Source organism: Rhinolophus sinicus, chromosome 13 (genome assembly GCF_057876585.1).
Source record: "Rhinolophus sinicus isolate RSI-liver-muscle chromosome 13, RSI-T2T, whole genome shotgun sequence".
Taxonomy (NCBI): Eukaryota; Metazoa; Chordata; class Mammalia; order Chiroptera; family Rhinolophidae; genus Rhinolophus; species Rhinolophus sinicus.
This window is the reverse complement of record NC_142513.1, coordinates 1,491,415-1,503,845: the sequence shown is the minus strand read 5'-3', so window position 1 is coordinate 1,503,845 and position 12,431 is coordinate 1,491,415. Positions and strand designations below refer to the sequence as shown.

The 12,431-nt window shown below is 52.8% G+C and overlaps 1 protein-coding gene across 2 annotated transcripts in view; it reads left to right on the top strand.

Annotated features, from left to right (window-relative positions):
- Positions 1-12,431, top strand: part of CDH4 (cadherin 4) — a 394,225-nt gene that overhangs the window by 363,951 nt on the left and 17,843 nt on the right. For both annotated transcript variants that reach the window (XM_074317411.2, XM_074317410.2), the window contains exon 7: positions 8,203-8,375. In XM_074317411.2, coding sequence (XP_074173512.2) covers positions 8,203-8,375 — 173 coding nt within the window. The remainder of the gene's footprint in view (positions 1-8,202; positions 8,376-12,431) is intronic.

Below are 12,431 nucleotides of genomic sequence, written 5' to 3'. Positions count from 1 at the left end.
CTTTGCACGTGCTGTGCCCCCCCACCTGATGTCCTCCCCGCTGTTTCTATAATGCTTGTTCCTTTTCCTCCTTCAGCTCACATGTCACTTCAGCAAAGATGTCTTCCTGCCACTCTCACAAGCAGGCCCCCTGCCCCTGAGGTCTTCCGCTGATGCTTGAGTACTCTCGGTTACCTAGTCAGTGTGTTGTCAGTTTCTGCCACTGCTTTGGGCCCCGTGTGGGACGGAGACCTGTCCGTTTGCTTCATCACTGTGTTCCGTGCAAGGGAGGGATTCGGTGAAGGCCCAGCCTCAGCCTGACCCCGCAGGCGCTCTGGAGCCCAAAGTGACATCCGAGGACATGTCTGGTCCTGCTTCCTGGAGGTCTGGGGATGCTCAGCCATTGATGGCAGGAACGCAGCGGACAGCTAGCTGGGCATCTGTCCTGCCGACTTCCTGAGTCACACACTTCCTGCCACACTGCCCAGTGTCCCACTTTCCAGAAAACAAGGTCGTGGGGCTCAGGACGAACCACAGAGCACGTCCTCACAGGGTGGCAGAGCAGCCCTGCCTGTTCACCAACCATGAGGTCCACCAGCTTCCGGATGGCGTTCTCTAGCTGGAGATCAGAACCGCCGGCTCACACGCCCCACCCCCAGCCCAGACGAGTCCCGCGACACTTCTTGAACCTCCTGAGAAAAGACGCTTCTGTATTGATTATTTTTTAACTAAAAAAGACTCTAATTGGAATTCTTGCTTTCCCTCACCCCTTGTAACTGCGTGAAGGCCTATATTATAAATTTCGAAATTAATGTCACTTTAAAATATTAACTAGCAGAGAAATCCACAGGCTGCAAATGAAGTCAGAGAAACCTTCATCTGTATAACGCAGGGTTGGTGCTTAAATAGATTATTCTATTAGTGGGCCCGTTTATTTATTTATTTTATTTCCGAGCCGACAGAGGACCCCCGAGATGAAAGCCATGGGCTAGTGCACAGATGGCACAGATACTTGAAAGTCATCTGAATATTACGAATTTAAATCTTTAGCCTCAGTGATTTGAGCAGAAAGCCAATTATGGGGCTGAATTAGTTTTCAAATTAAACTGCAATTTAAGGCTTGGGAAATTAATCCTTTAAGGCGCATGGCAGCCTTTGTACATGAATTCCTCGGGAGGGCCCAGCCCTGGCTTCCTCGCCTTGTCCTGTTGGCGTGATTAATAAAGCGATGTCCGGCGTCACAGGCAGCCGACAATATCCCTCATTAAGTGAAAATACAATCCCGACGTTCTGTCTCATTTGCTAAGAAAAATTCAAGCCTTTCTCCTGAGCAGAGAAAGGCCTGGAAGGGCAACTTGCCCTGGCCCCCAGCCCAGGTGACAGGGGCCACTGGAACCCCGGTCCCTGTGGATGCTCCCTGTGTGAGCGCTTCCTCAGCGGAGGGCACGAACAGGGGACTGTGCCCAAATCAGTCCCACGGGTGGCCAGGCACTTTCCGCAGACGCATTGTGGCATCCGGGAGCTGGCGGTTATGTGTGGAGTTGGACCCGCCAGCTGGAGAAGGCAAGAGGGCCAGGCGGGGAATTTGTGTGTCAGGGTCACACCTCTGCAGACACATGGGGCCAGCCCTGCCCACGACCCAGGTGCCCAGCTTGAAGCCTTGCCACAAGCCAAGGAATACCAAAGATTGCCACCAGAAGCTGGGAGAGGCAGGAAGGATACCCCCGCCCCAGCCTCCCGCCAGCCCTGTCATCAGGGATTTTCTTCATCTGTTCTGTTCAATGCCAGAAGCAGGGCTTGGCACATAGTAGGTGTTCAGGAAATACCTGCTGGGGATTTCACCCTTTGCTGTCAGGAACCATGTCAGCATGGGCCGCGGGGACACGACTAGTCTTTCTTGCACATCTGTGACTTTTGTCTTCAAGATAAACTCCTAGACGTGGATTTGCTGAGTGGCCACATTTGAAGGGCGTTTTGGAAACAGATGGGCAAACTGCCTTCAAAAGCTGAGGCCGTCGGAGGCTGTGGGGGCAGGTCCCCTATGTAGCCCTGCCATTAGCCACCATCATTATTTTAAAATAGTGTTTGCTCATTGGTGTGTGGAATTGTGTTCCCATCTTTTCTTTGATCAATAATAAAGCTGGTTTTAAAAGCAGGAGATGCTAAAACTCCTCAGTGGTAGAGCTCTGACGCCGAGGCCCCTTGGCTGGAGACGCTGACCCGAAGGGTGGCCCGGGTGAGGGTGCCGGGGTTCTGCCTGCATTGTGCCTCCTGATACTTCCCAAGGAACATGCACTGCTCACCCTGAGTGCGTTTTATTTTTGCGACCATTAAGCAGTTACCAGAGTGTCATTGGTTTTTAAACGCGGATCCCTGAGCAAAGGAGCCGGATGCCCAGATCTGGCAGGATTTTGTAACGAGCCAGGAACCGAAGGGCAGCTCAGGTGAAGGTCACAGGCACCCTGGTCTGTCTGGGCTGAAGACAGTGGGCAGTTACTTTATGGCCTGTTGTGTGGGTCTGGGGGCCCGAGGGCGTTGGGCCCCTTGCTTCTCCATCATCTCCAACTCTGCACACTGTGGAGCCTAGGTTGACAGCCATCGTCCTGTGGGTGCAGCATGGGGGTGTGGCCCCTCGCTCATCTGGCCCCTGGTGCTGCCCCATGGAAGGAAGGCAGGGATGGACCTGGCGTGCGGGCTCTTCCCTTCACTTGCTCACCTACATTCCAACGTGGTGTTTCACTCGTGAGTCCCACGTGAGGGGTGGACGGTGAACCTCATCCCAGCAAACAGACGAGAGGCGCGTTACCCCATAAGCGTGCTCCTGGCTCTCTCCGTGCAGGACAGCCACTGCTGGTGGCAGCTGGTGAGACCATGGTGAAAAAGCAAAGCCTCTCAGTGTGGCAACCTTTTGCATGAAGATAAATATATTTAGTGCAGAGGACTGACCTTTATTCGTTCTATTATTTGGGGGTTAAAATATTTTTTCTTTCATAAAACAACAGCTGGATGTATACAAGCATGCACTCTGCCCCTTCCCCATCAATCATCTGTTTGTTTCTCTTCCCCTCCATCTTCTCCACGTCCCTCCCCCACTGCGCCATCGCAACTGCCAGCACCTACCTGTGCCAGGCACGTGTGCCATCCCAGCAGCTCATCACTCGTTCCACAGATGACAACCTCCCAGAGTCTGAGGGCCTAGGGCACAGGGCAGCAGCGAGTGGTGGCCAGATTCCACCCCACCAAGGCCAGCTGACTGCCCCGCTCTCCCCTTTTGTGGAGACGCAGTTTCCAGTAGCTCCTTAGCTTCAAGAAGGTGATAAGACGGTAACAGGCCTCAGTCAGGCATGTTGTTCACTTTGCAAGTGAAATTCTGCACGTGTTGTTTGTTTGTTGTTTGTTTGTTTAAGCGGCTTCAAAACCCCGCAAGGCAAAATTGTTGTTTCATGCATTTCGTACTGTTGAGATGTATCCATACATTTATCCTTTATATAAACATTTATACACAAATACACACACACACACACACACACACGCACACACAGACTCTGCTCATGCCGTCCTGCATTTCTGAGCTGTCCTCTGGGATCTCTATCTTTCTGCCTGAAAAATACCCTTAGCATTTACTTTAGTGCAGGTCTCCACATGGTGAATTATCTCTTTTTTGATTATCTAAATATGTCTCTATTTCACTTTATTTTTAGAAAGCTTTTCTCAAAGAACAACGAATTCTGGGTTTTCCATTATTTTCTTTCAGCACTTTCTTCCACTCCCTTTTTTTCTAGCTTCCATTACTTCTTTGGGAAATCAGTCTTAAGTCTTCTTATTGCTCTGTTAACAGTTTTATATCATTTTAAAAATTCTCTACCTGCTTTTAAATTTTTAATCTTTGGCTTTTATCAGTTTCACTGTGATGTGACTCGCTGTGATTTTCTTTATATTTATCCCACTTAGACTTTACCCCACTTAGACTTTACTTAGACACTTGAATCTGTGGTTTGATATCTTTTCTTTTGGAAAATTTTCAGCTATTCTCTCTTCAAATATTGCTTCTGCCCCATTCTCTCTTTTTGACCCTTCGGGGACTCCAATTATACATGTGATGGACTTACATATGGTTCTTGTGCTGTGGTCTGGATATTTTCATTGATGTACCTTCCAATTCACTAAGTCTCCCTTCCGTTATATTTTAACCTATAATATAAACCTGTAATGGTGTCAAAAATTTATTCACATTCCTAACTTCAACTATTTTTAAAATATAAGTTTGCTGTTCTATATATTTTTTAATAATTTCTGGTTTTCCAACAGAATTTTCTATCTCATCCTTTTAGCTCCTTAAACATAGTAAGTTGTGTTTGTTTTTAAATCTGCTTCTGACTACTCCGTTATCTGAATCTCCTCTGGGTCTGGTTATTGTCTGTTGTTTTTTTTTTCCTTATTTTCAGTCAGGTTTTGTCTTCTTGTATACCTAGTTAATTAAGTGCTGTAGCTTGTGTATGAATAATCGCAGAGATAATTTAAGGCTATGGAGGATGTTGTCTTTCTCCACAGAAGGTTTACTTTTGCCCTAACAGGGATACTAGTAACCTCAGATCATCTTAACCTAAGTTACCTTCATTAGAGCTGTGCGTCTCTCTGTTGGGACTGTCTATTTCCAGTTCACCCTCACTCCTAAGGTGCTTCTTGAATCTGTGGCTTGATATCTTTGCTTTTGGAAAATTTTCAGCTATTCTCTCTTCAAATATTGCTTCAGGGGTCAACCCAAAGACTAGAGAGTTTTCCAGGCATCTTCCTCCTCAGCAAGCCCTACGCTCAGCTTTACTCCCATCCCCATAAGTCTGTTGAAAGTTCGATGCAGCTCTTCAGCTGTCGGCAGCCAATTTTGGAATCAGCAAGTGTCTCGAGAGAAAAGATGGGTATCAGTTTCTCCTGTTCTGTCAGCCCCACAGTCTGCAGTACTTAGTCACTCTATTGTGTCTTAAAACAAATGTTTGTATGTTATATTTTATCTAGCTTTTCTAGTTTTCCTCAGGGAGAAGATTGGTTTAAAAACATGGTCCAGCATTTACTAAAAATAGAACTTCCTGGATTTCTTTTAAATACTTAATTTCCCTCTGGGGAAGTTCTACTGATAATTAAATTTATTAAAATTGGGTTTATACACAACTCTGAGAATGTATTCATTGCGTGAAGTAAGGTTGGTGTGTTTGTTTGGAGAACGTTTATGTAGGGCTCGCAAAACAGGAAGCTCTTTACTATTTTTCCCTAGAAGACACGTAACAAGGATGTGTTAAGTGAATGAATGAATGAATGAACGTCCTAGTGGGTGCAACTTCTTCTTGCCTGATTACAACCAACCCTCTAAAAATCCAGTAGATGAATTAGCCTTCTCACTACCCATTCTCCACCCACTAATATTCCTGGCTTCTTACAGTCTGTTCTCTCCGTGTGTCTTAAAAACATACACTTGATCACATCATTCCCCTGATAAAAATCCAATACTCGCTTCCCTGTGATCTTAGGAGAAAGTCCAGAATCTCATGGGCCCAGCGCATGTCTAACCCCACCACGTGCCCTGCCCCCGCTCTGCTCCTCAAGCTGAGCTCTTCCCTGCCCCAGAGCTTTTGCCGCCTTCCCAGAGCCCTCCTGCTCCCCTCCCACCCCCACTTCATCTCTCAGAGAGGCCTTTCCTGGTTCCTCTGTGGTTCCCTCTTCTCACCTAGTTAGTCTGCGTATTTGTTCATCACGCGTATGTTTTGTCCCCTGCACAGCACTTACCACAGCTTGCAGTGACCTGTTTCTGTCCCTGTTCATTCTGCCTTCCCTCACTAACCTGTTAGTGGAACACAGTGTCTGCCTGGTTGTGCTCATTGCGATATCCTGAGTGCAGAGCCTGGTGTCTGCCCACAGCAAGTGCTTAGTCAGTAACTGTAGGGCGAGTATCCCCAGACAGCGGGGTTATTACTCAGCCATAAAAAGGAATGAACCTTGAAAGCATTAGGCTCAGTGAGAGAAGCCCCAGAGTGTACAATTCCTTTCTATGAAGTGTGCAGAGGAGGTAAATCCACAGGGACAGAGAGTACATTAATGGTTGCAGGGGCTGGGGGCGGGGGGTGGGGAGACACTCTGCGTACAGATTTCTTTGGGGCGATGCAAATGTTCCAGAATTAGATACGTTTCTGTGGACAGCGGCACAGCTTTGTGACAATACTAAACCCCCTGACTTGCGTACTCTAAAAGGGTGAATTTTATCATATGTGAATTACATCTCAATAAAAATGTGTGTATTTATGGAGTGGACGGGTGGGAGGGGTTCTGGCGCTGATGCTCGTCGACCTTCCTCTCCCGGCCCCTGCCCGGGCGGCAACTTCTCATCTTCAGTGTGAAAAGTCTGAACCCAAACAGCTTCCCCTCCACAGACGCAAATAGAGAAGCTATGCCCTGTGAATAGACTTCCTCCTTTCTCTCTCTGCTCTCCTTTCTGCTTTCGTAAAAGGCACCAGAATTTTTTATTCAGGAAAAGCTGAAAGCTAAAGCAGATTCCCAGACAGCCCGAGGGCCCACATTGTGCATGGGTGGGATTGCACTCAGAAGGCAGAGGACCTGCTTTACACACATGTAGCCTCAATGACGAGGCACTGGTAGGATTAGAACACGGCTTCCCGCAGATCATGTGTCGTCTACCACTGTCTCCCCAGCCCCTGGCACAGCGCTGGCACACAGTATGTGCCCAGTAAGTGGTTGATGAATGAAACCCCCATCCATCACTCACCTGGGATCCCACCTGGGTGTGGTCCTCAGGCCTGGGGGCCCAGCTGCACAGCTCAGTTCAAGCCTCAACTGCAGCTAGCATCCCCCAAAAAAGGACCCAGTCAAGGATAGCACCCACACTCCCTGCACCCCTGTGTGGCCGCAGGCAGCACGTGGTTCCCAACCTGGCAACACGGAGCTGAACTCAGAGCACGCAGACTGGGACAAGTGTCCCCAAGGCTCCAGTGGCAGGCACAGGACTGGCAGCTTGTGTCAATCAGAACTCTGGATTGCAAGTTACAAAAACTCAAACTAAAATGGCATGAGGCGAGAGGGAAATATACTGGTTCAGGTGCCAAAAAAGTCTATAGGGTACCTTCCCCTCAATTTTGCTGTGGACCTAAAACTATCCTTTAAAAGTCTTAAACTTTTTTTTTAAATCCATGGGCAACAGCCTCAGGCATGGCTGGATCCAGGGGCTACCTGACTTTGTTTCCTCTGAGATGGCCCTGTCCTTCAGTCTCATTCCTCTTGGCCACAAAGTGGCCATAGCCCCCAACCTTACACACTGACCCAGCCAAATCCGGTGGCAAGGACAGCGTGCTGATTTCCCAGCAGATACCTCGTCTATTGCCACTGGCTCTGTGTGGCCAGGGAGAGGGGTTACTGACCCACCAGAGCCTCCCTGGAGGGGAGGGGCACACACCAAGGGCTGCTCTCAGAAGGCGGGGGAGATGCCATGTCCCCTGCAGACCTCAACCCTAGTACATGGGTGTGGAAACCAAGGCACTGACTGAGGGGGTACGTGGGCCGCTCACTCAGCTCCCAGCTCTGAAATGCAGGGAGTCGCTCACCCCACGTGCACCCCAAATTCACCTGACACTTGGTGTCCCACACGTGCTCCTCCCCTCTGAGGGCTCCAGTGAGTGTTTGGATGTGTCTTTCCCAAGCACTCCTTACACACCTGCTGCACACCCAGCCCTGGCCCAGACTGTTTCTCACTGTGTGCCCTCGAGTCCCCGCCACACTGCTGGCACCCGCATGGGACCCATTGAGCCTCAGCAAACACCAGCGGCGGTGCCAGCGGCCAGGTGGCTGAGGAGAAAGAGCGCTGGCTCAGGCCTGGTCCTGCTGCCCCCGTGCTCTTCCTCCTCTCCAGGCCTCAGTCTCCCCCTAGATGAGAAAGAAGGAAGTCAGAACAGCTGGCCGCAGAGAACGCTCGAGCTCTAGAAGGGTTTCTAGGAGAAACCCTTCAGGGGTTCTATATGGGGCAGTGTGGGAAGCAGACTTGCTTTCCAAGGCCCCCTGTGATGCTTGGCAGGCGTCCAGCACATGGTGTGGGGAAGGATGTGCACTGCATCGGGGTTCCAGAGAGATCTGCGATCCATTGGTGATGTCTGCCCCGGGTGTGTGAGCGGAGGCAGCAGCATGTGTGGCAGATCATTTCCATCTGAGCTGCTTTCTCGGTTCCAGGAACCTACGTGATGACAGTCACGGCCAACGATGCTGATGACAGCACCACAGCCAACGGGATGGTGCGGTACCGGATCGTGACCCAAACCCCACAGAGTCCATCCCAGAACATGTTCACCATCAACAGCGAGACAGGGGACATTGTGACAGTGGCGGCTGGCCTGGACCGAGAGGTAAGGTGGGCACCGTGGAGCTGGGGAGTATGGCCTTGCCACTGCCGCCATGTGGGAGAGGCTGACCGCAGCCCTCATTGTGTCCCCTGAGCCCGCTGGTCCGCGAAGGGCATCAGAGCCCCAGAGTGAGTGTCTCCAATGGGGCACAGTCACAAGGGAGCTGGGAAACTGGCCCCGGGACGTCTGTCTCCCATTGTGCCTGGAGGGAGGACGTCTCAGCAAAGCAGATGCTGAGCTTCATTGCCAGCCAAATCGCTGAGTGTCCTGTGTGAGGTTTCTGCTGGCGTGTGCAGCGGTGAGGGGTAGAGGGGCAGAGAAGCAGGGGCGAACCTCCGTGGTTCTCAAGGTGCAGCCATAACAGGACTGCAGGTGTGGGGAGGTTTGATAACCCTCTGGGAGCCTGAATACCTGGAACACCTGTCCCATGTCTGACCCTGACGTCCAGTAATAAAGGTCTCGGGCTGGGGCTGCAAGCAGGACTCCCTCCGGCGAGCGGCCATTGGCTGCAGGAGTCTTAAAGCACACTGGTCCCCAGCGTCTCCAGGCCTTTCCAGACACCATCTGCTTGCCAGCCTCGACTTAGCCTCTCCCAGGAAGAAATAAGCCCAAGAGAAAGCAGGAGAAACCAACTTTCCCTTTTAAAGAAAGATGAATATTACAAACTCAGAGGCCCAGTCTGTGCTGAGTAGGTCCCCGTTTGACTGTCCACTCGGACGGAGCCGGCAAACCACCCGCAGAGCCCGCCAGGCAAGCCCAGGGGAGCTGGCACCTCCCATTCATGCCGGTCATTGCTTTTCAGGCCCCTCGTTGGCAGTTTGGCTGTAGGTGTCGTGTTCCCAGCCTTACCTGCTCGTTGAGTGCAGGCTGGGCCCTGCATGTGCGGTGGGGGCGGGGGCCTGGGTGCAGCGAGCTGGTGCTGCTCCAGGAGCTGAGGTTCTCTATGAGGCCGGCATATTCCACTGTGTGGATGGGCCACATACTATGACCGACTCGTCTGTCCGTGGACGGTGGGCTTGTTCCCACTGTGAGCACTGGTGTCCAGGTCTCTCGAGAATGTGCCCAGGGGTGGCACTGCTGGTCAGAGGGGGCTTGATGTAACCCTGAGGACCCGTGCGTGCTTCCACGGCAGACTCATGCCCCACGGCCTTTCGGGGACGCCTCACGATGTGTATGAGTGGACAGGGGCAGTGGCCTGTGGTTCCGCCATGACCCGTCGCGTTCCTGGGCCCCGAGCAGCAGGAGAAGCAGACACGGGCAGCGCCCAGCCCAACGTGAGCTGTCTCTCGGTGTCTGAGGGTGGAGCTTCCAGCAGTGACACCAGCATGGGAGCAGTGCTGAGCGGTGAGGGGAGGACGGCAGCACCAGGGAGCTGCAGGTTGGAGCGTGTACTGCGAACTTCCAGCCTGTGCCGCCTGCCCACCTCGCACCCAGAATGGCGGTGTGGGTGTCGGAGCCCCAGCAGCGCTGCTCTGCGGCGGGAACGTGGGAGGGAGCCACAGGCCCGGCCAGCAGGGCCGGTATGCATTGGCTGCAGCCCCAGCGTCCTGCGTGGGAGGGTGGTAACGTGGAGGGGGTGGGGGGCGCGCAGGAAGCCTAGATGCTTATCTAGGACTGCAGAGGCCTGCATTGTTGATGGCTGTTCTGCAAAATTTAAATACTGAGCTGGGGGAGGGGAGCGAAACCCAGGGACAGCGCTTGCTGGTTTCTTCCCTCCTCTTGAACTTGAAAGTGGCCAAGTCATGTTTTAATGAATTCGCCGCAGCCCCCCTGCGGGCGGGGCGCTGGGTCGAGGCAGGCCCGGGAGACCCCCGCCACCCACTATTCAGGGCTCGCTCACCTGGCCTCTCATAAATGATGGCCTGCGTGCGAGGCCGAGAAGCAGGGCCCTAAGGAAGGCTTTATAATAGAGACATCAAATCAAGTGGAGATGGGACACGTGTGGAAGGGGTGTCTGTGTCCAGGGACGCCAGGGACATCTGCCCTCCTGGGCGTGTTGGAGGGACCTGGTGCATAGCCTCGGCCTCTGAATAACATTCCAGAAGGGGATTTGGTGAAACAGAAAACAGTGAAGGTGTTTGAGTCTGAAAAGTGTACTTTCTAAAACAAGATCTAACGAGGTGCCTGAACCCCCCTCCCCCAGGGCTCTGCACCCTGGGTTCTGCTGGGGGCCCTGCCCCCATTTCCTGCTGCCTGATGGATTTGCTTCCCTCCCCCTACCCAAAGCCAGGAAAGACCGTCCCGGCTCCCAAAAGCAAGGCCGGCGTGCCCTCCAGTGGCGGTCAGCTGCACACACACACACACACACACCCACACACCCTGTGCATACACATGGATACACACAAATACACATACACATGGACACACATACACATGGACACACATACACATACACACACACACACATGTCCCTGTGTCTCTGAGATGGTTTGCTTCTCTGCGATGGCTTCTGAAGGCAGCAGCCCAGGATGGTCCCATGTGGAGTTTGTGATTCGATACTTTGGAGAAGTGACTTCATACTGCAGTCACACGACAGCAGTTTCTAACACTCTCCTTCCTCTCTTCTCTGGCTAAATCCCTCCCTTTGCTGTCAGCCTCTGTCCTCTGCATTTCCGCTCTGGCTCCTGGAGGGCGCGGTGCGGCATGAGAGTCGATGGCTTGGACGTGTCTGTCCCTCTGAGGCCCTCCTTCCACCCCACCAGCCCTGGTCTCCTTCCCTCCCATCAGGTGGCAGTCAGATGACGGGTCGCCTCAGCGAGCAGGACCTTCAGTCTTGCAGACAGGTGACAGGCAGTCCCTCAGGGGTGACATCTGGTTGCAGGAAGGGCCTGAAATGCCGCCCTGCCCGATCCTGGAAAGACACTGCTGAGGTTCCCTGCACCTTAGATTTCCTAGTCAGTCCTGGGAAGGGGGAGATAATCAGGTTTGTAAAGAACAAAAGAAACGAGGGTGAGAAATGAAGAAAGTTTCCAAAGGGAGACGCCTGCGGCTTTGTCAGAAAATCTGATTTCATTCCACACCCTTCCTCTGGGAGGAGACTGACATGACACGTGACACGAGGCCCCATCCAGGGGGGTCGCCTGCAGCTGTGAGCACAGCATCCCCTCCCGCCTCCCCAGGGCGTGGGGGACCTAGGGCTTGCACTTGGTCTGCCAGCCTGTCCCTGCAGTGTCCTAACAGACGCAGAGCCCTGAGCACACAAGCAGCTCCCTTGACGGACAGGAGGAAGGGACGCCTTCTTTCTGCTGGGTCCTGAGACAGAAGCCCAGGAGCGGGGACCTTTTCCTGTGGGCACTGCCATGATGTCAGGGGCCTGCTGGGTCTCTGAACAGGCAGACGATGCATGACTGGCGTCAGGGCCCCAGCTGGCACCTCCACCTGCCGCTGCTTTGCTGGGCGGCACTAGGGAGGTAACGTAAACACGTCCCTGCACACTCGTTCCATGGCTGGTGTGACTGCCAGGCACCAGCCAGGCACATGACCCAGCCCCATCTCACAGACGGTAACACTGAGTCCGGCGAGGGCTGGGGCTTGTCCAGCCGGCTGGTCGTGTAGCTGCCCCTGCCCTGCAATGCCTTGCAACCCCTCCTCTCACACCTGGCAGCTCGGGGAGCCCTAACCTCACATCTTCTCCAGGTAATTGTTCCCCTTCAAGGGACAATCCAGGCGTGCACTGAGGAGCTGTGTCCTGCCCCTCTGAGAGGCTCCTGACACTTGTCTCCTTGGGGACAGGTCTGTTGGACGACAGCCAGAGTGAGGTGGTGAGGGAGGAGGGGCCCAGGAGGCAGCACCCCCTCCCAGCACGCCGGCCCTGGCATTAGGTGTGGCGGGATATGTGAGGTCTGTCACAGCCACTCGGCTCAGCTGTTGCCATTGCAAAAATAGCCGAAGCTGATATGTAAATGAATAGACATGGCCGCGTGCCAATAAAACTTTATTTACACAAATAAGCAGTGGTGGGCAGATTTGACCCATTGTGCACACTCGTTGGATCATGTGACACCCCTCACAGCCCCCTCAGGGACTGCCAGCTGCCCACAAGTGTCCAGACGCCTTATC